Source organism: Pogoniulus pusillus, chromosome 8, assembly GCF_015220805.1.
Source record: "Pogoniulus pusillus isolate bPogPus1 chromosome 8, bPogPus1.pri, whole genome shotgun sequence".
Classification (NCBI taxonomy): domain Eukaryota; kingdom Metazoa; phylum Chordata; class Aves; order Piciformes; family Lybiidae; genus Pogoniulus; species Pogoniulus pusillus.
The window spans coordinates 16686716-16712925 of NC_087271.1; the positions used below are offsets into that span (position 1 = coordinate 16686716).

Consider the following 26210-nt stretch of genomic DNA (forward strand, 5'->3'; position numbering starts at 1 on the left):
GGTCAACAGAAAACTGGCAGAACTGTTGAGCTGAAAGGGACTCATCACTAGTGGAGTAACCATGGGGCTGATACTTTGACACCTTCATTAACAACCTGGATGAGGTAGTGTCTACTCTCAGCAGCCATCAATACAAAAACGGAGAGTGGCTGATAACCAGGTGGTTGTGCAGAAGGACCTCAACAGCCTGGAGAAATGGGCAGAGAGGGTTGTCAGGAAGTTCAGAAAGGGGAAATGCAAAGTCCTGCAGCTGAGGAGGACTGACCTGTGAGTCATTACAGGTCGGGGGCTGACAGTCTGGAAGGCAACTTTGCAGAGGACGAGGGAGAGCAGGTGGAGAGCAAGCTGCCCGTGAGCCAGCAATGCGCCCTTGTGGCAAAGAAGGCCAACAGCATCCTGGGTTCCGCCGGCAGCGTGACCAGCAGGTCAAGAGAAGGGGAGTTTTTTCCCCTTCATTTTTCTTTTCAGTTCCAGTAGATAAAGATTAGGTATTAACTCTGCCCTCAACGGTACAGATAGTGCAAGAATGGCTGAATCGTAGTTCAGTTATAAAAAGGAGAAATCTTCGTCAGCTGTGACATTCAACATTAACAACCACTGCAACATAAGAGAAGATCCTCCCCACCCTTAAGAAGGGAAAGCTACATCCTTTAGCACAGAACACCACCGCATGCTTATGTTTAAAAAGGTTTAATTTTTCACCCTGGTACAAAAATACAGTACAATGTGATGGCAAGGCAGTCGCCAAGAAACATTCAGAGAATCGAGAGAAACCCCGTAAAGCTTCACCATAACCCACCCTCACTTGTACAACAATCAAAAGGTGAGTGCACAAGGAGAAAGTTACACTTCTGCCCAGAGGCAAAGAAAGATGAACCACACAGGTTTACACACACAAAAAAAATGTATGCAGAGCTAATAATTTCACATGCTGCTTGGACATTCATGACATTTAGTCTACTTGGCTTAGTGGCAGAATTCATGGTTTGGGATGTCTAGAAAACACCTGGCCCAGGAACATGCCCCCATTCATAGGAATTCCCAGTAAAAACAGTGGGATCACATACCACCAGTGAAAAAGGAGGGATCCGACCCTGATTTAGTGTTGAAACATTGTCTGCTTTGTAGTTATTCCAATCACAATGCCCTCAAAAGAACATTCTGTCTTCCACACCTCCCTTTTAACTCCAAGTATTAGTGGCTGCTCAAACACGAGAAGTGATGTGTTTGCACATGACCTAGTTGCAAATAACCATTAATGGTACAAACTGCCAGGCAGAGGAGATAACACTGCAATCAATGATTTGTGTGAACTCCAAACAGGGGTTAACCTAACACTGTGGACAGGAGAATGATGTCCCTCCAATGCACCTACATTCTTGGTCTATTTAATCATTTCCTTCGAGGGTTTTGAAGTGACAGAAAAGTATCATTCCGTGTATGCATTATAGTTCATCTCCCAAGTGTTTTTGTTTGAAAGCATCACCTGTTAGCTTCTCCTGAGCCTCCTTCATCCCTTGGACAACTGAAAGATTAGGCAGAGAGAAACCAGCTGTTAATCTCAACACAAACCCATCAAGATGGTATTGAAAGTGTTTTAAAACAATACAGGTAAAGAATGTAAATCTACAAATTAACCTGTGGGGAAAAAACAAACAAACAAACAAGCAGTTCTACACCTTTTACCTCACTCTTTGTAGCTGAGAATGGCACCATTTTCCATGCCACAGCTGAAGACAACATTTAGGTCCTACAGACATTGCAGTAGGTAGTGAGGTGAACCATGGTTGTGAATTATTCTACAAGCACTTCAAACTACCTAGCACCTACCTTGATCAGCATTGGTATAAAAGTACTTGTAGCTGGGGTTTCCTTTCTCATTTATGATTTCTGGGTGGACTTTTCCACTGGGGTCTATGAAACAAGAAATCAAACAGGAAATGTAGTTAAGACAATAACAACACAATTCTGTGAGTGGATGTAACAGCTGTGGATGTCCTACCCATGAAGAGGATTCTGGGAATGTAACCTCCATCAGGACTAAAGGCTTCATCCTTTGGCTCTTCATCATCCTACAAAGCAAGACAGAAGAGAGAGAGCATTTGAACAAGGTAACAAAACACAGCACTCCTTTTAAAGCAACAAGCTGTTGCCTTCAGCTTCCATTTACCCTGTGCAATTTACATTCTCAACAGAGCCCAGATAAGCACAGTATCATCCACTCTCAAAGGGAAGGAAGTTTTATACCTAAACAAGTATAATTTGTGAAAATATTTTTTTTCTGTGTAGGAATATTTGATATGCCATTAGATAATGAATGTAAATTCATTTTCTGCAGCCACAGAATGGCACAAGGCACAAACTGTTAAGAGACAATTGACAGAGCCAGGTTTGTAAAGACAAGACTGAAGACAATTCTTTTTCAAGCAATCAGCTATATTCATCAACCCTGAACACCTCAGGAGCACAGGCTTTAGGATGTACACAAACAAGCATGTTTAATTTCTAGGCAGTAGCATGGATACAAATCAGAGGGCAGCATACCTCAAGGTTGACCATAACAAAGTTGTGGGCAAGTTCAGAGATCTCCTTGGATTCAGCAAACTTTGGCTTTAAAGCTAATTGAGGAGGGGAGAAAAGAAAAAATGAAAAGGTGTGTAATAGATAGTGGAAAAGATTTCAGATGTGCAAGCAAGCCAGCATTAAAAATCTCAACTTCAGTGCTCCCTCTAGAGTGCTGGTACTCTTCCACAAGCAGTAAGCAAATGGAATGGATGTACCCACCTGCTCATGCCAGGCTCAGAACAGCAGGGAACTGAGGCTTGCTGGGCAGCCATATGATGAAGCCTAGCCAACAGATGCATGCTGTCATATTTGAACCAATGGAACAGAAACAAAATGCTTGCCCTAAACCACTGCTCTCACTCAATTAGCTCATCCTTTAAACTTAGCCATTATGCCCAGATACTGAAAGAGCACGGCAATTTACACTGAATTCTTGAAAACCATTCATTCTGATCCATTTTTCAGAGCCAAGTGCAGAAGGAACTGCAGGCACAACATAAGTGCACTATTACAGTTGATATTTTGCTGTATTTAGGCATGGTTGGCTTTGGGTACTGCTAACAGGTGAGGCAGTGTGATACTATACCATCCTAAATGAAATACAAATACCTTTAGCTACATTTTGAACGCAGAGTTCAAGTTTCTCATGGTTACATGATATGCATACAGAAGCTCAGAAATTTCAGCAAGCTCTAGTATTTCCAGTTACCTTTGCAAGCTCCACACCAAGACTTGTGGATGATAACCATAAGAGGCAAACCACTAAAAACAAAACAAAACAAAACAAAAATCAAAGAAAGCTTGTACTACATGTACATTTTAACAGATTTCTGCGAAGGCTAAACAGAACAGCAAACAAGAGGGAGGCAAAGAGATTCTGCTGTGATTTAAGGTTGCCTCACAGAAAGTTCTCCCAATCTTCAAATATCTGCAATAACAATTACAGACAGCTCTTGTAAAGACTTCAGTATCCTCGTAGCAGTTCACTCTGACAAAGTCAGGCTTACCAAGTTCAGGCTCCTTTACAATGTATTCAAGGTGCACTACGTGATTAGATGAGGCACTGAAGGCACTACATATGCCACACATGTTGGTGATTCAATTAAACCACCACTTCACTGCTCCTGACTATTTTGCATCAATTTTACCTGGCAATAGAAGTGATACAACTACAGGTGACTTATTTTCCTACTGAGCACGTGCAGGTAGTACAACACTTACCTCCAAGCTTCCTGCATGAGGAAGCCCTTCCTAACACTTTCATTGTTTCTGCCACCCAGCAGTTGAACTTGTAAATGCTGACCAGGGCAGCAAGCTAAGAAACACTAAGAACAAAGAACTGGGAATCTCATCCCATTCCTCTTACCTGTAAACCCCTTAAACTATGAAACAGTATCCAAACAAAGCTGGTAATAATGATACAGCTTCCAGAACAGTAAGACTAGTCTAAAACTAGATGAAGGAAAAGAAGTAATCTAGAGAGAATATATGACCTGGCTATTTCTTTCGGGATCACGGAATCACAGAACTTTAGAGGTTGGAAGGGACCTCCAGAGATAAGTCCAAGGTCCCTGCCAAAGCAAGATCACCTAGGGTAGTTTGCACAGGAATGCATCCAGGAGTTTTGAAAGCCTTCAGAGAAGGAGACTCCAAGATATGCCACACAAAACAAGCTGAGCTAACTCACTGAACTATTAGAGGACAAAAATAAAGTGACATTTTCACACACAATGACAAGCACCTTTGTATACAATCAGTGACTGAACTGATTGCTACCAGGACTGATTTATGAGTTTCTCTTAACTGTAGACAGATATAAAAGAAACCTTTGCAGTGTTCAGTTCTGGCCTTCGGAAGCAGGAATGGGTGGTGAGGAAGCCATTACCATTTAGAGTAGTTCACACAGAAGTCTGCCATTTAGAACTAATCAGTGGTACCATCTTCTTTATAGGACTCTCCTTGCAGCAAGGAGAAAGAATACATAGTCCCCTAGCAAAGCTGGTGCTGTATCAGCATCCTCTCCCTGCCAATGAAATCCACCTTTTTTTTTCATTGTTTCTATAAAGTCCAACAGGATTTTGCCTCTTTCACAGTATCACAGTATTATCAGGATTGGAAGAGACCTCACAGATCATCAAGTCCAACCCTTTACCACAGAGCTCAAGGCTAGACCATGGCACCAAGTGCCACGTCCAACCTTGCCTTGAACTGCCCCAGGGACGGCGACTCCACCACCTCCCCAGGCAGCCCATTCCAGTGTACTTTCTTGAGTAGAGGCTGACTTAAGCCTGGAGAACAAGCATTGTTCTTAATCATCAAAGAGCAGTGCTTCATGTTAGAAGAGGGAAATCATCTGGGAATCAGTACTGCAACACACCTTTTGTTTTTAAAGTTAAGAGACATTTTCAAAGCAGATTTAAAATGGAAGTGCTCACAGTCTTGGAACACCAACTCTTAGCGAGAACTCACAGAGATTTTCAAGATACTGAACCTATTTTCACAGCTTTATTCTCTTTACTTTGACTGGGAAAATAACATTACACCAAACGTTTTTTGCAATAGCTCCTCAGCTCTGCAACATGTACGACCACCTAGCAGCTGCTAGCTGCATAGCCACTCTAACTGCAGGAAGCCTTCCTGCCCCATGGGATCTCTGCCTCCAGGGCAGCACTATACATACCATTAGACCCAACACAGTTTATTAAAATGAGGGATTAAGCATCCACCAGAAAGTGAAAAGCTTCTATTAGCTCTATAAGTGGTATAGCAAAGACTGAAATTAGCTGAAACTAAGTGCAGAATTAAGTCACCCATCAGAGCCAGTGCTGAACAGACACTGGCGTTTTAGCCCAGTCTACCTATGAGAGCACCCATTCTTAAACAACTGGTGTTTTCAAAGGTATTTAATGATGACCTTGTATAGAAGACATAGCAAATTATTTCAACAGAATAGTGCTGCAGGTGAATTAAGACTCTACTCCATTTAAGGCACATATTTTATTTTTAATCCTGAAACAGAGCTTTGAGCTTGTCAAGCCAACACCCTTCTGTTTGTGCAGGGACTGCCAATCTACTTCTTGTGTTTAGCAGGGTTTTATGATAGTCACACCCTAAAAATACAGTTCTGGACCTGCAGTTTCTTCTGCAGCTTGGCATCATCTGGAGACAATTTTGGAAGAAAAACCTTCTTATTCAAGACATACACACACCAACGTGGAAGGGAAAGGTTTTCCTTTGGGGTTTTTCTCCTTAGACACTACTTGCTTACTGGAGTTTTTGTCTCCACAGGAGACTTTGCTTGCCTGGGGACACAACAGTAGCTGTTCTTTTCAAAGGACGCAAGTGGGGAGGATGCAGGGGTGGGGGAACAGTATCCCAGTAGATCCTCTTAGCAATACAGCTTGCTCAGCTGCTGCAAAGACATGGCATCCGTCCTCCCAGAGCTGCTGTTGCCACATGTGATATGCTAGGCCCGAGGTCTGTCAGATGCGTGGCTGGAAAGTGTGTTCTTCCTATTACAAGTTCTTTGGGTCCGTATCACGGCCGCTGCTGTTTGTAGCACAGGTGACAGGGTTCACTGGATGCTGCGGCTCAGGTACTGCAGGAACATGCTGGCCAGCTGGGGCAAATTTTCGTCACTGGGCTGCATCTTGGTGTAGCTGATGAACTGCCTCCGCAGACGGCTCAGCTCGGCCATGCTCACGGGACGGTGCAGCACCAGCCCTTCGGCTACGCCGGGGACGCGGACCACCTCCCCAGGCTGCGCCCCGCTCCTCTGGGCGGCCATGACGGCGGCCAGCACCTCCTGGGTGACGCGATCGAGGTGGTGGAGGAAGCTGCACGACTGCAGGGGCTGGGTGCGGGTGGCGCGGTGCGGCGGCGGCGGCGCAGTCTCGAAGAGGGCGGCGCGGATGTCGGCCAGCGGCAGCGGCTCCTCGCCGTGCACCGTGAAGAGCGGCCGGTCCCAGCGGTTGCCCGGGTCGGGAGCTTCGAAGGGCGGCTCGTCGGGGCGGCCCGTGCCGCCCGCGCAGTGCAGGAGGCAGCGCGCCGTGCCCGCCTGCCGCGCCGCGCAGTACAGCTCGTAGCGGATGCTCCGTAGCTCGTTACCCGCGTCTACGATCACCACGTCCCGCCGGCTCAGCAACCGCTCCACCTCGGCCCGCAGCGCCGCCCGGCCACCCTCCGCCTCGGCCACGACGTGCGCCTGCCTCTCCGGCCCGCCCAGAGCCGTCCGCAGCTCCGCGGCCCGCCGGCTTTTCCCGCTGCCCGGCCGCCCGCATAGCACCACCAGCGGCATGCTCCTCCCTCCCCCCGCTCTGCCGCCATTCCGACCCGGACGGACATGACGACTGCTTCCGCTCGGCACACGCCGCACCTCGCTCCCGGTCGCCCGGGCAACCGCGGGCAGCGCCGGAGCCGCCGTGGCGCGACAGCTCGCCGTGGCGTCGGGCAGCCCTCGCAGAGCGCCTCGCCGCCCCGCGCCTCCGCACCTTCCCGGGCTCGGCAGCCCGGCGCAAGGGCCTCTCCCAAGGGGAATCGGCTCCCTGCAAAGCGCGCCTGGCCCGGGGCACCGTCCTGCCAGGCCTCTTGCTGAAAAGGGCTTTCGTACCACGGCTATCCCCGAGAGCCAGGCGCCCAGTACGGGAGCTGGATCCCTACCCTTGCCCACAGGGAACTTTAAAACAATAAGAGGTTCTTTACGGTGAGGGTGGTGAAACATTGGAACAGTTTGCCCAGGGAGGTTGTGGCTGCTCCCTCCTTGGAGGTGTTCAAGGCAAGGTTGGATGAGGTCTTGAGCGACCTGTTCTAGTGGGAGGTGTCCTTGCCTATGGCAGGGGTTTGGAACTAGATGATCTTTGAGGTCACGTCCAACCTAAACCATTCTATGATTCTATAAGGTGTCTCCAGTGTCTCCAGCACTTCCAGTCTGCTATGTAACTGAAACAAGCCCCATAACTTCTAGCCTACTTGCCTCTGATGTGTCTCACTTGATGCATAACAGATCACTTCGTGTAATTGTTCACTTATAGGCCTAAGGTCAGACTTAGAACAAGAATCTGCGGTTTAGGTGTATCTTTGTGGTTGCTGGTTTTCCCAGTCCTTCAGTAGCAGTCAAATACTGCTGAACTCAAGTGATAAGCAGGTCTGTTCAGCAATGACTGGAGAGAGCATGGACATGCACTCCAGCCTTCCCTCGTGGGGTGTTTCTGAGCAGAAATGCTCATCCTGACTACACCCAAGCACTTGCCACCCCTCCGTCCTCTGTCTCACTTCTAAGCTTCCTCTGCTACATTGCAACATAATGCCACAATTACTCCCCCAAATACTGAAACAATCTATGTTTTTATACAAGTGTATCAAATAAACACTAAAATACCTTGTTATAAAAACCTGTAAGACCTCTGAACCACATTGCCAGGGTTAATTTGGTGTCTATACTCTGGAGTGCAGAACTTGCCAGACAGCTCAGACTGAGAGCAGAATTCAACAAAACAGCAAACCTGGAAGGCAGAAGGAATTTCTGCCCCTGTCAGCACTGTCAGATCTAGGGTATAAATTTAAAAGTACAAGTAGAACCTATAATCATGCAATTTTCCTTCTTAAGCATATGATATAAGCAGACAATTTTCCTTTTGAACAAGAAACAGAAGAAATCCTGAGGAAAGAAATGTGTCACAATGACATTTTTAACCTTCTCACAGATTTCTTTTTAGCATTTAAGCTTAGCCCCAGAAAGTTTCTGCTTGAACAATTGATCCCCTCAAACATGCATTTAGGGGGGCGAGAGGCATGTCTTTCTTTACTTATTTTCTTTTCAAAGACATGCTGGGAATTCAATCATTTAATCAGACCAGTGATTAAACCTAGGTAGCCTCATCAAAGTAATGAAATTCCAGATTTTCTCCCTCAGAAGCTCTAAGGAGTTGAACAGTCTCCTAAGCCACCTTCATGCTTGTCAATGACTCCTCTTTTCTGTGAAGAAATTTCGGAGTGAGATGGAATCTTCGTGAATGACTTTAAAAGCACTTTTCTGTATTTAGTTAACATACCTGGCTGCTGCCTCTTTCTTCCCATCTTCCAGTGTTCTCCAATGAATATGGTCTCCAAAACCTGCCAGAGAGAAAGGTTTATAAATTCTGCATAAGTTAACATGACATCTAACAGAGCAAACCAGACTGACTCTTAGGAATATTTTAGACTCATTTTATATTCTCTTTTTTTTTAAAAAAACAAAAACTATAATCCCAGTCCTGACAAGACTTCTGCAAAAGCAACCCACATAGCCTTATGAAGAATCCCCCTGAAATTAATTAACAGAAACAGGCCACACTCATAAATATTTAGTTATATATGCAAATGTCACTTAAATCCCCCAAACAGAGATTAAAATTGAAGTGCTTTCTGATTATTCCTCAGTCATCTTCAAGCCATGAACATTTATTAACTGATTAGTGACAAATTAAACATGTCAGCGTTTGTCTTTCTAAACTGCTCTGAATTTGAAACTCAAAAATTCCTAGACCAATATAAGATCATTAATTGCTTTAAAACCATCATGCTAAGCATTACTGCTGATGAGAACACTGCCAAAGAGTAAGCAAGAACTCCATGACTGAACGATGCAGGAAATACTCTGTATCAAGATAATAAGTCTCAAGTCAGTTGAGACAAGAGTGAGTGATTGCACAGGGACTGCCAGGTTTTCTGACCCTGTAGCCAGCACAGCACATTGCTGAAAACCACACAGGCTGAGATGAAGGGGATCAAGGAACCATTCATAGGGGAACTCTTCTAGAAGACTTCCTCAAAGGCCTAATGGGTCGATTAATACATGCCTGTTCTGGATGATCAATGATCAGCCTCTACTTGTTCCCATCCCTCAGGATCTGGATTACTCAACAATCCTCAGTGCCCAGGGTGCTGAGCAGAGCAGATTTTTGGAGCCATATAGGGTGGGGAGCTGCAGACTGCCCAGTGCTGGGCAGGGGAGGGTGGATGTGGTCTCCCATAGACAACTATGACAGATAAGTTGGAGAAAGCCAAGAATAAAGTCAGCAAAACCTCGTGGCATCCTAGTTCAGCACCCGAGAGCTGTGAATAGTTGGCACAGTGTCTTTATTACCCTCTCTTCTCTCCTGGTATGATGCAACACATCAAATATTTAGTTGAGCTCATGTGGGGTAACTGCCTAGCTTACCATGAGGCAAGGCCATTTACAAACAAGAGAAGTTTATGTTAAATGGAGATTCATGAAGGTCACCTGCCATACGGCTGAAGGAAAGAGCCTTGTGAAGACAAGACAGCCCTGTTTTGGCTAAAACTACTGGAGCAAGGCTAAAACAACAAAACCAAGTCACTTCAAAACAGATTTTGAAGGCTGTAGTGCTCGGGAGAAGACCTTTGCCTAATTAACTGCAGTTTCAATAGTAAAGTTGACACCCCTCAGTGCAATAACGAGACAGGTGGAGTACATGCTAATCATACACGATTAGGTCACTTCAACTCTCCACAAATCATGCTAAACATCAACTAGAAGGCAGAGACAGCCAGGTTAGGATATATATAAAAAAAAAACATGACAGGAACAGCAGAACGAGCAGAATGAAGGGGAATACTGGATTTAGCAGAGACAAGGACACTTGATGGGCTGTGATCCTTTTCCTAAGGGAGCTATCTTCTTAGTAAGAGACACACCTTCAATATATGGCTTCACTTCTGCTGCATTTCCACTATATATCAGCACTACTGCAAAGACTTGTATCTCTGGCTTTGTTTTATGTTACCTAGGATTTATGAACTCGAGCTCAATCTCCTGCAGCCAGTGCATTTCTCATCAGCAAACCCCAATCAGTTGCGTCTGTCTCTAATATACGGAAACTTTTCAATCTTTCTGAACCTTTGTCATTGCAAGTCCTTACTGGGGCACTGGTGGAAAAAACGTGGCAAACGTTAATTTTGTCAAACAGCTGCAGTATGAGTCCTGGATTCTGGCGCTGGTAGGTGCTGAGACCATACCCCTAACACAACAGTTATGGGTAAGGTGGAGGACATTTGGTCCACGTCCTGTCACACAGGTACCAGACACAGGGCGATGTCTGTAGCAGAGCAAAAAGCAGCTCAGTTAGCAGAAGTGATGTTTACTCGGAATATCGACAAGGCAGCTATTTCATTCAAAGGCCAACATTTAAACCAGGGAAATCCTTTGATTGTTCCAGGTAGGAAACACTTTTTTTTTTTTTTTAACTAAACCTCACTTCGTGGTGAGTTTCAGTATGTTTGTAAAAAACACTACACGACGCGTACTGGAGTGTTTCTTTTGAATGAAAGTCACCTGAGTAATGAACTGTAAAACAAATGGGACTGACTGCCTGGGCTGCACACCACAAAGCCTTGCGGTCATTGATCACACTGCGTTAGAGGAGATCGATTCCTCAGACGGGCTAAAGCCACCACCCGGGGCGAAGCTCGGGGCCGTGGCGCACCCTGACTGAACAGGGCTATCAGACATGGCAATCACACAGGGAGGCTTCGGCGTGCCAGAGGAGAGGTGAGGAGCGGTCGGTAAGGAAAAAGGAAGCCGAGGGCGGGAGAGAAGAGGCATTCACCGGTCTGCCAGGAGCGTGCAGAGAAGGGCCGGCAGAGGCTGAGCAGACCTGACGGGCACCTCAGCACCAGGTAGAGCGGAGGCACTGAAGGGCTGCGGCCCCACGACGCCTTCGCCACGGAAAAGCGGGTCCCCTCGAGTTTAGCCAGAACAGAACCACAACGCCAAAGACTGGTTAAAGGCTCCCCTCATCTTTAAAGTCCAAAGGCGGCGGTGTCCTTCTAAACGACGGCAGCGCTGCCAGGCCACCCCGGCCTCCCCCCGCCCTCACGGCCCCTTGCCCGCTGCGGGCTGTGGGAACTGGCCCGGCCCCGGAGCACCCATTCGCGACAATGACAAAAGTTGAGAGTAAAAGCCCGAATAAAACGTTTGCCTGACCCTTTCCGAGCCCTTCCGCGGCGAAGGCTGCGGAGGTCACCAGCACCAGACACAGGCAGAAGATGGACGCTACCGCGGGCTGAGCCTTCATGGTGTCGGCGCGGGCAGCAGCGGCACCTTAGGTTCAGCCACTAAACCTCCAAAACGGGACCGTACCAGCTTAGGTGATTTTTTTTTAAACCTTTTTTTAGAGCCCAGGAAGTGATGTGGGGCGGATGTGGGCGGTGCGCACCGCTGTGCTCGGAGGTGCTGCGGGAGGGGGGGTGGGGTTTTGCTGTGGGGGTTTCTCTGCCTGGCACTTCAGCCGTGTTGTGGTGGTTTGCGTGTTCCCCGCTCCCCCCGCCTCCCCCTCTGGAAAATCACCCAGACTAGACTCAGCGGCTCTGGGAACTGAATGAAGCTTTATATTTACAGCTTAGCACAATATACAAGCAGATATTTACAGTATATATATAGAGAAATATACAAGTTTAAAAGTAGCACACCTTTACTCCTTCCTCTCGCCCCTCTACCTTACCTAAAACCTTGCCTTACGCTCAAGGTAGTCTGGAGGGTCGGCCAGGGGGGTTAGGAAGCAGATGGATTAGTCACACAGACAGCAGGTTAGGTTAGAGAGAGAAATTCAGCCCAAAGCCCAGAGAGACAGGGAGCGACTCTGTTAACAATCTGTGTGTTCTTCTTCTTATACATCTCAGCAAGCCTATGAGTGAAGTAGACATCACCATTGTTTCCTTTTCACAGCCTGCAATCTATTTTTTCTCAGCAAAACATTCTAGCTAGCTTCAAACTAGAACACGTATCCATCTCGCTCACAGCAGCTGCGTTCCGCACGGATAGCGGAGGTAGGAATACCTCAGTCACACCGGCTTTCAAGACCCCTGCTTATTCTCATGAAGAAAACCAAGAGTTCCCTGGCGGAAGCAGGCAACAGAGGATGGGTTTTCTCTTCCCAAACAAACCCTTTTACCCCGATTTTTTACCACCTTGTTGGAAGAGTAAAACCGATCGCAAGCACCCGTATATGAAGGAGGGTTCGCGAAGGGGAACTGTGCACCAGCCAGTGCGTGCTGACGTTTGGAACCCGGTTACCCGGCGCCGGTGCCCGCTCCGGGGCTGAGGTCCGAGCCAGTCCCCGCGGACTACAGCTCCCAGGCGGCGCCGCGCGCACGCGGTCCTTGGCGCCGCCCCTGGCGCTGTGGCGCGTGGCTCGGCGGCGCCGCCAATCCGGGGGCGCGCTGGCGCCGTCACGTGGCGCGGGGCTTCCTTTCTCTGTGCGCCTCTCTTTCCTTCTCTGGCAGCCATCTTGTTCCCACCGCGTGTTGTGCTGCGGAGGAGCCGCCGCGCTTAGGTGAGGCTTTCCCCGCGCTGGCCGGCACTGACCCGCCAGAACGGCCTCCTGTCCTTCTCTTGCCGCCCCGTGCGCGGGGTGGGCGGGTAGTCGCAGAAGTTCGGCCCCGTCCATCCACTTCGTTCCGTGGGGTGGTGTGGTGGGGGCATGGGCGCCAGCCGCTCTCTAAAGAGAGGACGGGGAAGCGAGGCCTGGCGCCGAGCGTAGTGGGGTCTGTTCTTGCACGGGTGGCCAGCGGATCTCCCTTGCTGCCGCAGCGTCTCAACTGGGCGGCGTTGCCTTGTCTCCCCAGGGACGGGGCCTTGATCCTCTCCCGCTCCCCGTTGTTTGGGGGTGACCCGCGAACTGCTTCGCTACCCCCAGTTCCTTCTGCTTGCCCCGTGGAGTCGTTGGCTGTACGGCCTCGCCGAGTCCCCGCTCCTCCGCTCGAACCCCGTTCTCCCTTCCCCGGCATAGAGCAAATGCGGGGGGGGGTTCCCTTCAGTTAGAGCATCGCTGGTGACTTAGTTGGAATAGCGAAATGTGCCGGCCTTGTGCTGGAAATCTTGAAGCATTTTTCCACCCATTTCGGATTTTCAGGTCTCCAGCCTTTGAAGGGCCCACATGACCCATTGAAGAAGCCACTTGATCAGTTTCCCAGTCATTGAATTGGCCGAATAGGTCGTCAGAGGTTCATATAGGAAGCCTGTCAAAATGTGAACTTCACTGAATTTGGAGCTGGCTTAGTAGCCTGAAGTATCAGAGATTAATTATTTGGAAATGCCGTTCAAAGTCGTGTAGTTAGAATCTCTCCGTGGGTTCTCCTAAAGGTGTTTTCCTAGGAACAGCCGTGCTGTACATGATTTGGGTGTGTTCTGAAGTCAAATAGTTCCAGCAATGAACTGTTGCATTTGGAATTCTCGGTTAGTGCAGGAGGCTGATGCGGAGTTCTTTGATTTGCCTTATGGCGCAGATATTTCAGCTAGACCATGCTGCATTATTTAGGTGGTGTAGCTTTAAAGCTTTTAGTTTGCTTACACTGTTTTGGCAGATTTTCTGTAAGGTTAAAAGCTGTCTGCAGTTTTAGGACTACATTTAAAACAGACTGTGAACACTTTTCTTAATATTTCAGTAATTAATTTGTGTTTGTATGTCATTACTACTGTTTAGATACAGCACCATGAACCAAGAAAAGCTGGCCAAGCTTCAGGCACAGGTCCGAATAGGAGGAAAGGTAAGAAAGCTATCAGAGACTGACAATCTCTTGTTGGTTTGAAGAGCTGATTTGGTTTTTAAAACAACCCTTAGTTTGAGAGGCAGGGGAAAAGTAGGCTTTGAAGACTGAAAAGTAGAGCTTTTCAGTGGTGTGAACTCCAGTGCCTGAGCAGTGCACAAGTACTGGGCGAGTGGTTTCCAATGTGTAAGCTTCCTTTCTAATTCAGTGACTTGTTGTGACCTGTGAAAGCTCAACCTAAGCTTACCTGTTGGTTGTTCCAGTTCTTTCTTTCTCTTTTCCCCTTTGAGGAGTTCCTCCCTTTGTGTCAGCTCCAGGGCTTATCTGACTCTTGAGCTATTTCTTTGAGCCAGCAGGTAGTTAATATGACAAAAAGAGCCTGTAGTTGTTCTTTGGAGGTGTTTGTCACCTAACTGTAGGTGGAGTCATACAAAAATTTGCAGAGTAGACGCTCCAAAATTGCTGCCTGTGCAAGAGTTTCAAAATGCTTCATTACTTGATTATGAAAGTATGATTTTTTTTCAAGTCATTGTATTTGGCCTTCATCTTGAGGGGAGTGTTCTTTTATGTATTGTGAAATAGATTATAAAAGTATTTGCTATCTTTTGGAAAGAGGAAACGCTGCTGCTGTGTAATGTGTTTTTTTGGTCTTCTAAGAAAAATGTTAAGACTGACAGCTAAGGCTGTAGGTGAAGGAAAATAAGTTGAGAAGCATTTTTTTTACTACAGAGCTTTCACATGTCTTAAATACAGGTTGATCAGAGTGTAGTCTGACTTTCGAAAATTCAAGTGGTGTGATATTTCAGGGACATCTGACTGTTGTCTTGATTCTTATCTAGGGAACAGCTCGCAGAAAGAAGAAGGTGGTGCACAGAACAGCTACAGCTGATGATAAAAAACTTCAGAGTTCTCTCAAAAAACTGGCAGTGAATAATATTGCTGGCATCGAAGAGGTATTGATGAAATAACTTCTTCCTCTTTGAAATTGAAGTCACTGTGGTCTTCTGGTGGCAGTTTTTTTAAACAGTTTTCTCTTTGCTGCACAAACTTACAGGTCTAGTTACTGATAGGTAAAATTGTTTGAGTTGTGTCATTCCCATTAATGGAAAGATGCCTAGAGAAAGAAAGGGAAATGCTTTCCTGGCCAAAGAATGACCATTGAAGCCAGTTAGCTGCTTATCGTTTCTGTGACTTTGGTTTATTGCAGAGCAAAACTTCTCTTGATTCAGGAACTTTGGTTACAATCTCTAAACCCAAGAGCACTACACATGTGTACTGTGAAGGCACATGGAAAGGAAGGGTTTTTTGGTGTAGAATGTAAAGAAAGGCATAAAAATCCCCAGAGTAAGAACTTTGAAGTCTGTATTATTAAAGTTAGGTCCCTCTGCTGCATAAAAATGACCAACATTGTTTATGATAATCGTGGGAAGTGACATTTCTTGGAACATAGCCAAGACTCTACAGACCCTGCTTCTATAGGAAAATAAAGCATTCAGGTTCTGCTACAGTATGTTTGCTCAGCATCTGTCAAATATGAAGTCACTGACCTTTTCCATACCATTGTGGAGAGTGACACTGTTGTGTGAGAGGGGGAGATGTTCCTTCACCATGGACTGAATATTACTGTAGTACTTGGTTAGAGAAGCATAATATTTAATCTGTGATTAATTTAAGCAGGATTGCAAGGTGCTTGCAGAGGTCACTTAGTATCTGTCTCTCTTTAAAGGGAGTATACAAGTGTGGCTTGCCTGTAAGCTTTCATACCTCTGCTGTAGATGCTCATTCATATGACCCAAAAGAGACAGGTTTTGTTCTGGCTTGGATTTTTCTTTCTTCCTCCTGCAGGATATAAGTTCTTTATTCATACACAGTTATTAAAGATTTGAAATGTCTCCATGTGACAGGAGATAATGCAGCGTGCTTCTACCTTGATAGCTGGGTTCATAATTGCAGGACGTTGTTTTAAAGTGGACACAAGTTGACAGTGGTGAACTTTGTATAGATGGAGTTTGGGAGGACAAGTACTATTGAGGCAAACATGAGTAGGTCTATTTTGACAGTGAGGAGCTTGATAGTGCTTGAAGCCTTTACCATTTGCCCAAGTTTAAGGAAGAGGACATCTTCAGTCCTGCAGGAAAGCAACACACCTGGCTTTCTTGTTGAAACTGCTGCATGTGAAGATAACTTACATGGTGTCATATTTTAAGTCTTTGATTTCCAAAATCATAGTTCCTTCTTGTAAAACCAGTATTTATGAGTTTTATGACAGAACTTTATTACAGTTGTTTGGTTCCTCTCTTTCTTTTTTCAAACAAAATTGCTTTCCACTTAACTGTAGTTCAGCCATGCACAGAAATAAAAAAAATACTGTCTGCCTTGAAGTTAAAATCATTAAACAAACCCATTCAGGTATGCCAGTATAAACACTGAGAGTGGGAGCAAAACAACCTGCTATACTGGCTGTAAAATTTGATTCTTGGTGATTCAGAAGATGAGAGAAGAGAGAGAATGGCATCACTCCGTGATGCTCTTAGTCTTAAGAGTCACAGTGGAATTGCTGGGTAGTTGTGTGTGTCTGTGTCAGGAGGCATCCTTGCCTTGGATGGCTTCAGTAACTGGGCCAGACATTGAATCTTGTGCCTTTGCCAGTTCTGCTGCAGAAATGTTTCCCTGCTAGGTGTCATAGATAGCTGCACGTGGTGATGTCTTAGACTTACTTGGCACAACTCCTCTGTCAGAGCTTTGAGTTTGTGAAGAGTTACGACATAGCTGAAGGCTTTGGGTTTGTTCTATTTTCCCTACGTGTTCCTAATATTAACCTGTTCATAGTTTGCAGTCTAACTTCTGCGTCATTTTACCTTTGTTAACAGCAGCCGTGAACTGTGTGGTAAGGTGTAAGCCCTGCATTTTATTACTTGCTGCTGTGAGAAGTGTATTTCACATAGTATGTATGGACCTGTATTTTACCTTTATCTTGTACTTCCGGTTCAGGTGGTGTCACTTCCAGGTGCATTTATCATGGTTGTATTTATCTCCTGGAGGAGTGCTGCTTTGGTAAATTCTTAGATGTAGAATGTACTTAATAGTTTATCGTGTTTGTTAAGAAGATGCTGCAATGCTTTGGTAAATGTTCTTGGTGTGTTTAACCAGGTGAACATGATAAAAGATGATGGAACAGTCATTCACTTCAACAACCCCAAGGTTCAAGCTTCCCTCTCTGCTAACACTTTTGCAATCACTGGTCACGCAGAGGCTAAACCGATCACAGAAATGCTTCCAGGCATCTTAAGCCAGCTTGGTGCTGACAGCTTAACAAGTCTCAGGAAGTTAGCTGAACAATTCCCAAGACAAGGTAGGTGGTTTTTGGACTCTTTCATTGTTTTTTGAATGTATGAAGTATTAGAAGTTTTTTTGACCCCAATTCCATGTGTGACCTAAAAGCACACAGGGCTTTGACCACTTTTTATTGTCACTGTTGTGGTGCCATAGTTTTTTAAGAGCACAACAGACTTAGATGATTCTACTTTACCCTTGGTAAAGAAAAAAGGGAATTAAAAAATAATGCTCTAGCTGAATTGGAGAAGAAAATACAGAAAGGTTGTGCAGAGAAAGATAGGATCCTGTATCTGTTGAGGATTCATACGTGAATCCTTAACACCTAATACAGATACAGAATAGATAAGAATTCCCCCAAAACCTTCCCCCCAAGCAAACCAAAACCCCATTGCTCATTTTCTCCCATCCCCCATTGTCTCCCATTAGGCCTGAGCAGGTCCAGATTCACTACAGCCCACAGGGCATTCTTACTTAGTTACCCAGATAAGGATCCCTCCAGAGAGTTGAAAAGGGAGAAAAGAGAAAATTGACCTTGTTTCTTACTTCTAAAGTGTGTGCGGGATTATGAGATTGCAATAACAAAAATATGCTATCCAGGGGGCAACCAGGTCATCCCTTGAGACGGATCTTGGTCTCTGTAGTTTTCTCAGGGAACCTGGAATAACCTGCAACTCCTCAAACCACCACATGTGGAAATACAGTAGGAGTAATAATGCTTCTTGGTTTTGTTCTGAGTTAAGATTGCATAAAGAGAAGGTCTGATGGAAGATAAAATGTCAGACATGCTGTGATTCCAGGTATGCAGCTGTGTATGACAAAACACTTAGGAAAGGAAGTACCTTTGTTTTGTACCTGGAAGAACATAACACGTTCTTTTTGCCAGTTTTCTTTGTTCATACAAAACATAATTGTGTTTTGGCTTTAGAAGAAGAAACATTCTCTGATTCCCTTTGGAGTTAAACTGAGACTTCTAAAAATGATTCAAAGATATGATTCGAAATACAGTACTTAAAATTTTTTTTTTTTAATGCCACTGTTTCCTATCCATGAAAAACCCATGGGAGTGTGGTGGGTGTGTGGTGTGACTGTAGTTTTAGTTTGAAAATGGACCCTGGTGATGGTTCACCAGCCTGGAACTGGCCATTCAAACGACACTAATAGACTCAGTGCAACATATCTGTCTTATAACTGTCCACCTGTCCTATTTCTTTGGTACAATCTCGATACCAATAGATAGTTTTAAATAGTGTAGACAGACCAAGAAGAAATACTTCTATTTTTAAATGGTTACATTTCTTTAGATGAACTATAGCATGCTCTGTGCCCTTCAGAAGGCTGTTTGATGCAGGAGCGTTGATAGGGAAACACTTTTTCATACAGTTGTGTTCCTGTTGTAGTTAAACTGTGTATGCTGCCCTGTGATTGGTACCACATCATCACTGCATTGAAACACGTGACTCCAGCTAAAAGATTTAGTCACTGAGCTTTTTCTGTATCATTTGAGCTTCTGCTAGCTCTACATTCTTAGCTGTGAGTGAAAATGGCTGTTACTTGGGTATACAGATGTTCACCAGCAGACCTGGTCATGCTATGTGCTGTTGGTACCCAGTCAATTGTGTGTTTATCACTGTTAGGGCTTGGGGAGATGCTTGCTGCTTCACCTGTACATTTTATTTAATTGTGTGATTCTTTATATTGAGAACTTGGTACTAATTTTCTTCTAGTGTTGGATAGTAAGGCACCGAAATCTGAAGATATTGATGAAGAAGATGATGACGTCCCAGGTAGGCACATAGACATTTATATGTCCATTTAATGCATATGTATTTTAACTCATGCATTCACATATTTAGCTCTTGATGTGACTATACTCTCACTTGCTAAGTGAGACTTTGGGCGTCACTAAAACATGACTTTGAATTCCAGCTTTTGAAAAAAGATTTGTCGCCTTTACATTGTGTAATTCTGGCATGCAAATACCTTAAAATAATTGGGAGGGCTGTTGGAGCAGGTAATCTAAATATCCACATGGGGTTTAGGGCTGTAAAATCTCACGATTGACGTAGTCATCAGCTGGTCTTTAAATCAGAGTCTGGAGTTTTATTTCTGTAATAGAAGAAGCAAAGCTTATGTCACTGTTTCTCAAAGAATAAATTCTGTCAGTTTTATAATTTGTCAGTAGCTGTCTGCCAATAACCACATTCTGCTGTACCTTGTCATTGTGGTGTATTAGCTAAAACAACAAACCGATGGATGCAGAGGTTCAGTTCCTCGTGCCCTGGCTCTGGTTTATTTCTTTGTAACCTTGCATAAAAAATGCAGTTCTCTAGAACTTCCTGTTTGTAGAGCAGAGCAGTTAAGAAGTGCTTAACTTGTGGTGTTTTTCAAAAATACTGATGGCTAAAGATTCAGCTGCAGCTAGTAGAGCACCTCTGGTCTAAATCATTTCATGTTCAAACTGCCACTGATCTGAGCATACCTGTGTTCTTTTTGTGCTTTGTGTATGTTCAACTACCCCATACTTTCTAAAGTCCTTTGACATCTGCCAATAAATAACCATGAAGAGAAGTATAGTTAAGAACTAACCTTTTCCTGTAATGTGCATTTGCATTAATGCTGCTGAGGATGGTGTTCCTGGGCATGACTATATAATGCGTATCTTCATCTCTTTCAGATCTCGTAGAAAACTTTGATGAAGCATCAAAGAATGAAGCTAACTAAAACATTGATAGTTCTGGAAGCTGGCATGGACTAGATTTAAGAAATCAGCTATGTGGTTCCAAAGTTCTAAAGAAACAGTGAACATCATCTGTTAATAGTTCAGTAATATAAATATTTTGTATTTTTATGATGCTGTTTGTTCAGCATTTTCTGTCAGTTGATTTTGCATTTTGCACTTACTCCCAGGATCTACTCTTTTGGTCAAAAAGAAACGTCAGTACAGTTTGAGGGGTGTGTGCATGTGCGTGTGTGTATGTGTGGATGTACATATAGTGGAGAACTAATTGGAGGACACTTTTAACCTTTCCTCTTTTACTTTGGAAGTAGAAAGGATGCCAATCTTCAGCATTATTACTTCAGTTGTCACCAAATAGTGCACAGAAGGGATTTGAAATTAAAACTTTGTCCACATTCTGTGACCTGAAGTCATAACCTGGGTTGAATTTGCTGTTCACAGTTGTGCTTGGGGATGTTTTTCATACACACAGTAATGGTTTTCAGTCTTGTGCTGATCCCAGCTGGCAGTGGAGGTGAGTTGCTTCACTAGCTCACTTGGTACAGTAACTTGTTAAAAAACAAAACTTGGTCTTGGAAAAGGGTGCTTTTTTTTTTTAAACTTTTCTCTATTTTTTTTCTAGTCTCTATAAACTTTTGAGATGAGCTAATGTTTGACTCTTTCCATGTAGGCTTAGGAGTATGTTCTCCTGTTGATTATGTGGAGTATTTCCCATCTCCAAAGGAAAACAAACACTTTGGTTCTCTACCATCATGTCACTTCCTGAACTTGGAGGTCTTGGTAACGGTCCAGTGCATCACTTTTGCACAGTAACAGATTTTTGCTTGAATAACTTCAAGCTGTTCTCTTGGCATGACTGCATTTACTAGCAGCTGATGATCCCCTGTCATTCTTGAGGCACTAGGAATTAAATGAACGGTGGGAGCAACATTGAAGGTGGGAGGAAAAGAGTTGTTGACATTTTGCCTTGCATCCTGCTGGGCAGTTTGAGCAATGACTGGCTCTAAAGGGACATTTTTTTTTTGCCTGTAACTTATCTTTGCCTGTAACCTACCTCTAGGTTTGGTGCCACCTGCGTAGTAGCTTCTTAAAACCCACAAATGCTCCTTGGGCGTAAGGAGGACGTTGGGAGGTACTGTTGGTACAGTGCAGTATTTATGACCTTTAAAATGCTTAATGTGAACCTGTTTTCTCAGAGGCTCTTTCAAGGTTCTTGATGTAATGCATATTATGGTGTAGTTAGACATCCTTGTAACCTGTGTTAAGGGCAGCTGTGACTTAAAGCCTTTTTTCTCTACATCTGTCACTTCACTATGGCTTAATTGGAACATATCAGCTTTTTATGTAGATTCCTATGCTAGAGAACTGTAAAAATACAAGGCAAACAGTACCTGAGTTTTGGTGATATCATCATGGAACCACAAAAGCAGAGCTGTAGTGGTTCATCACCTGAACTCCTGCATTTGTTTTATAGGCTTTGTTCAGTTTTCCTGTTATTTTCTATACCACATGGACCTTACTACCAAATAAAATACCAGTACAAAAGAGGAACTGCTCCCTCTGGTGTGTTGTCTCCTCCTCCCTGCAGCACTAGCTGAGGACCAGCAGGTGAATAGAGCAGCTGTTCCTGACAGCATTCCATCCTTGCTGGCAGTGTCTGAGGAAGATACAGGCACGACTAGGGAGGAGCTTTAGGGTTTCACTCTCCCATGAACCCACCCTCTTGTTTTCCCTGCAGCATTGAATGAAACTTGGGGTTTTTGTATGGCTGATCTTAATGCAGCTGCATTTGATGTGTGGATAAGGAAGAGATGTCTTCATGAATGTGTGCACAGGCATACTGAATTGCTTTCTTCTGCCTCTGCAAGCTCAAGGAGCAAGTGAAGTATGCTAGGAAATGGTTTGCGGTGTTCTTCATTTGCTCAAGGTCTATGAGTGAAGAACATTTCAAAGTAGCAGCTGCTCTTAGTTTATGTATGGGACATCCCCTCTCCCTAAATTCTGTAATTGGAGACTGAAAACTTGTGCTGATGGGTTTCTGATGTAGGAAGTGTGTCAAAAGTAGTTTTGTGAGAGCTTGAGAGTAAGCACTGGAAATAATTCCATAAGCTTGTACAGCTGAACTTAGACTCCTACAAAACACTCATTAGTTTGCTCCTGGTCATGACAGCTTACATGTTAAAGCCTCACTCTTTCCTGTGTTTGCAAACAAGTAAACTAACGTAAATATGCTAGCTTATGTAGTTACTATCTTCAGTTTCTCACTGTATCTGGAAAAAGTCAACCACTGCTGGAAATACTAGAGCTTATCGATCATTAAACTGATTTTAATTAAAAGTAACCCATCAAGGCTGTTGTGGGAAAAGCTCTTTCTCTTGGTATTTATTCTTGGTGTAATGCAGACAGCGTTTGTATGTACTGATGGAAATGCTAAAAGGAGTGTTGGTGCAGGAGAAACTTCCCTTAGGAGTCTGAACATGGAAATGTTCATTGCTTGGCTTGAAGCATGGTAACTGCTGTACTTCTGAAGCTCTTGAGCTTACTTGTCCACTAATTAAGTACTTGACATATTAAAGAATTTTGCAGTGTTCTGAATGTAGGAAGATGGAGCAGAAAGTAGGTTGAAACATCCTTTGGACTATATGGGAGAGAATCCCAGCTGCAGATCAAAGAATGGAGAATGTGGCAAATGTTGAAGAGCCAAAGCTGGTCTTCCTGCCCAGACTGTGAGAGTAGATCTGTGTAGTTCCTTGGAGAATGGAGGTGAAATCTGGGACTACCAGGCTGCTCTTGAGCAGAAGAGCAAGGCTCTGCAAACCTGTAGTTGCGGTGCATCTGGTCTGTCAAAAATGCTGGCCCTTTGATGGGGGGCAGAGATGGCAGTGTAGTCCCTGGCACATGAGGGATGGCTCATGCAGCACTCAGTAAAAAAGCTGCATCTCTTGTGTTGGTATGGTGGAAGGAGCTGAGAGAACACTTAGCATACAATGCAGACTTTTACAAAATAGGGCTCAGTTGATTTTTTGTTTTCTTTTGAACTTCATGTAGAAATATTGGAAGAGTGCCCAAGAATGGTAAGGATGAATTTTAGAAATGCTAGTAAAGCTCTGCTGAGCTGTGCAGGTAATTCAGTAGCGCTTTCCATGGGAATTGGAGTTGCTGTGAACTGCTTTCTGCTGGGATCTTCACAAATGTTTTAGATTTCACGTGTGCCAAAGAAGCACTGGGGGTCTTGCAGTTTAGCTACTGAGCAGTGTATTGCTGTTAACAGAGAGGAACAGGAATCTGTAGCAGCAGTAAGTCTGTGGCGGTATGTGAGATGAAGTCTTGCCTCTGCTGAGGAATGTCCAGGAAGGATCCTCCTAAGTTTCCCTATAATTAGACTACACAGCTTCAAACTAGGGGCTGAATGGAGAGGCAGGGCAAATGCTGATTGAGCAAATTCTTCCACCAGCCTTTAAGATCAGTCTTCTCTCTTCCTGTTTGAAGTCAGTGCTGGTTTCTTCAGCATAGTGAACAAACAGCTTGTTCTGGAGATCACAGTTACACTGATTAAATGATCTGTGTTTTGCACTTGAGCAGAAGAAGTGACGCAGGACAGAAACACAGCTCTAGCCGTGGCAGTGTAGCGAAGTGATAGCAGCACTACAGGAGTGGTTATTCACCTTCAGCTGTTTGCTTTTCTATCAAGTAATGTTTGGTTTGGGTTTTTAAAGTATTAATCATATACCCTTCTCTCAAAGAGCAGTTTGCAGACACTGAGGAGCTTCGTGGATTTTTGCAGACACATGGGAGCTGCAGTGTCCATCAAGGATTCAGGTAGCCAAGTGAAGCAACTAATTCGGCAATTGGTGCTCTTGGTAATGTTTGGGAGGTAGCTTGGGTTGGTGTTTACAGCAGGGTTATTGGGAGCTGGGCTTTCAGTTCAGGCCAGTGCTGTACCTGGCAAGAAAAACAAACTTGCTCATCTTCCAGTGCCTTGGTTTGCATTTCAGGGGTGGTGCTCTGCCTCCCAGGAGTGCATGTGAGGTAAATCAACAAACAGAACCTGGATACTTCTTGAGAAAAGAGCTGCATCTGTGGCAATGGCATAAAAAGCTGCTTTGCCTCCAGATGCTCAGTCTGTTGAGCACCCTCTCACTAAACAGCAGCCCCACAGCTTACTCAGGTGCTGTTCTCAATTTGTTAGGCAGTTTCCTTGAGATTTGCATTGCAGATGCGTTTTGTAACTGTGATAAATCCGTTTGCTTCTTGGAGTAGGAGATTATCCCCTCATCTGAGGTTTGAAGTTGCTTTTGATATTTTTTGATCAAGTATCAAATGCAAAGGCAAACCTTGAAACAATTGTGTTGCAAGGCCTGACCTTTCAGTGCACATAGCCCATCTAAATAAAATGACTTCTGTGACCTCTTGCCCCTTTTTGCAACATCCTTGCAGCAGCTACAGTAACTGCTAATGTCAAAAAGTAGTGTTAGCAAGCATTTAATGTATTTTTAGATTCTGTCTAATGCAACTTAGCTGACAAAGAAGAGCCAGTGCCATGTGACCAGCTTTCTACACTCACTGGGAGATGTGTCATTAGCTACATTTGGAGAATGTCACGCCTGGTTTTGAGGCTGTGTGTGAAGATGGACGTTTCCAGGCAGTGCAAATTCCTGCCAGATGCAGACAAGTGAAGACTTGAAATCTCAACAGATTGTCCACAGGACACCAAACCTGGAAGGCTTTCATGAAGGGACAAGTCTTTCCCTTTGTTTCCCTAAGCACCAGCAGCAGTAGCTGGTGTCAGGACACCAGGTCAGCTTCCTCAGCTGGCTGCAGACTCCATTTTTGCTATGTCAGTCTTCAGGTGGTTTCCAGCTCACCTGGCTGTTGAGGCTGACCACACAGTAGTGCACATTCCAAGAGCTGAATCGTTTCTTCTAGCAGCTTTCTTTGGTTGTCTTAGCCAGCTTGTGAAACTGCATCTTGAGCCGTGGTAGCAGCATCTGACTCTACAGGTGCCACAGCTCATTCTGTGAGTGGGTGTTTGCAGAGGAAGCTGTGTTTCTGGGGTCCACCCAGAGCCTTGCACCTAGCTTTAAGCTGTGCAACGAAGGGTAAGCTCCCTTTTCAAGGACAGCATTTGTGCATAGCCCTTTGGGGCAGGTTTGGATGGGATGACCATCACTCGAAACAGCCTCACAATGGTGCTGCTTGCCCTGCTTCAGAGGCTTGGCTTGGCAAAGCAGTGTGGGGGAACTCCTGGTGCTGCTGCCATGATCACACAGCTTGGGAAGAAGGGAAACAGTTCCACAGTGATGCCTTGGGTCAGAGATTGTAACGTGCAGGTTGCTTGAGCTGTGAAATGGGTTGGGCATTGCCTGCACCCAGAGCTGATGAGCTGCAGTGTGTGATGACAGCATGCTGCAGTTGCACAGCACCCAAACTCAGCACTCCTCCCTGAGCCCATTTTGCATGCTACATTTTAGGTGAACAGTGATTATTGTGCAAGGGGCAAGCTGTTGACATTTTGATTCATGCTTGCAGGTTTTTGGGCACTGAAAATTTACTGAGATCTTTAATAAGTAATTTGAAAACAGCTGTAACTTGCAGCATTTTTGCAGGCTCCAGGGAATAATGCAAGTGAAGATTGACTTTGAAATGATGCTGGGGGCTCTGCTCTGTGTGATTGGCAGTTGCAATTAGAGATGGCTTGCATTTTTTGCATGTTTCCGAAAGAAAGCAAATAAGAACTAAAATAGTTTTTACTTTGAATAAGAGTTTCTTCTCCTGTCTGTCTTAAATTTTCTGGAGCCTGCTTCCTCAGCTTGACTGAAAGACACCAGGTGTTCTCATAATCTGCTGCTTGGTATTTGGGTGTTTGGCTGAGATAGAATCATAGAATCAACCAGGTTGGAAGAGACCTCCAAGATCATCCAGTCCAACCTATCACCCAGCCCTATCCAGTCAACTAGACCATGGCACTAAGTGCCTCATCCAGGCTTTTCTTGAAGACCCCCAGAGACGGTGCCTCCACCACCTCCCT

At 44.8% G+C, this 26210-nt stretch overlaps 3 protein-coding genes across 4 annotated transcripts; 1 reads left to right on the top strand and 2 right to left on the bottom strand.

Annotated features, from left to right (window-relative positions):
- Nucleotides 1–674: 674 nt before the first annotated feature.
- On the bottom strand, nucleotides 675–11750 carry TXNDC12 (thioredoxin domain containing 12). Its single transcript, XM_064147376.1, has 7 exons — nucleotides 11549–11750; nucleotides 8616–8676; nucleotides 3275–3327; nucleotides 2545–2618; nucleotides 2003–2072; nucleotides 1831–1914; nucleotides 675–1525 (listed from the first exon to the last, which is right to left on the bottom strand). Exons 1-7 carry the CDS (start codon nucleotides 11637–11639, stop codon nucleotides 1446–1448), a joined length of 513 nt encoding a protein of 170 aa, XP_064003446.1. The 5' UTR covers nucleotides 11640–11750; the 3' UTR covers nucleotides 675–1445.
- Nucleotides 5548–6911, bottom strand: KTI12 (KTI12 chromatin associated homolog). Its single transcript, XM_064147375.1, has one exon. The coding sequence runs from the start codon at nucleotides 6860–6862 to the stop codon at nucleotides 6140–6142; it is 723 nt and encodes a 240-aa protein (XP_064003445.1). The 5' UTR covers nucleotides 6863–6911; the 3' UTR covers nucleotides 5548–6139.
- A 1058-nt stretch (nucleotides 11751–12808) lies between the features above and the next one.
- Nucleotides 12809–21733, top strand: BTF3L4 (basic transcription factor 3 like 4). 2 transcript variants are annotated; one of them, XM_064147378.1, is made up of 6 exons: nucleotides 12809–12896; nucleotides 14046–14109; nucleotides 14949–15062; nucleotides 17260–17461; nucleotides 19170–19229; nucleotides 20120–21733. In XM_064147378.1, the coding sequence occupies exons 2-6, from the start codon at nucleotides 14056–14058 to the stop codon at nucleotides 20164–20166; spliced, it is 477 nt and encodes a 158-aa protein (XP_064003448.1). In that variant the 5' UTR covers nucleotides 12809–12896; nucleotides 14046–14055; the 3' UTR covers nucleotides 20167–21733. The 2 variants fall into 2 exon arrangements, with proteins under 2 accessions (XP_064003448.1, XP_064003449.1); XM_064147379.1 differs by lacking the exon at nucleotides 12809–12896 and adding an exon at nucleotides 13517–13743.
- Nucleotides 21734–26210: the final 4477 nt, after the last annotated feature.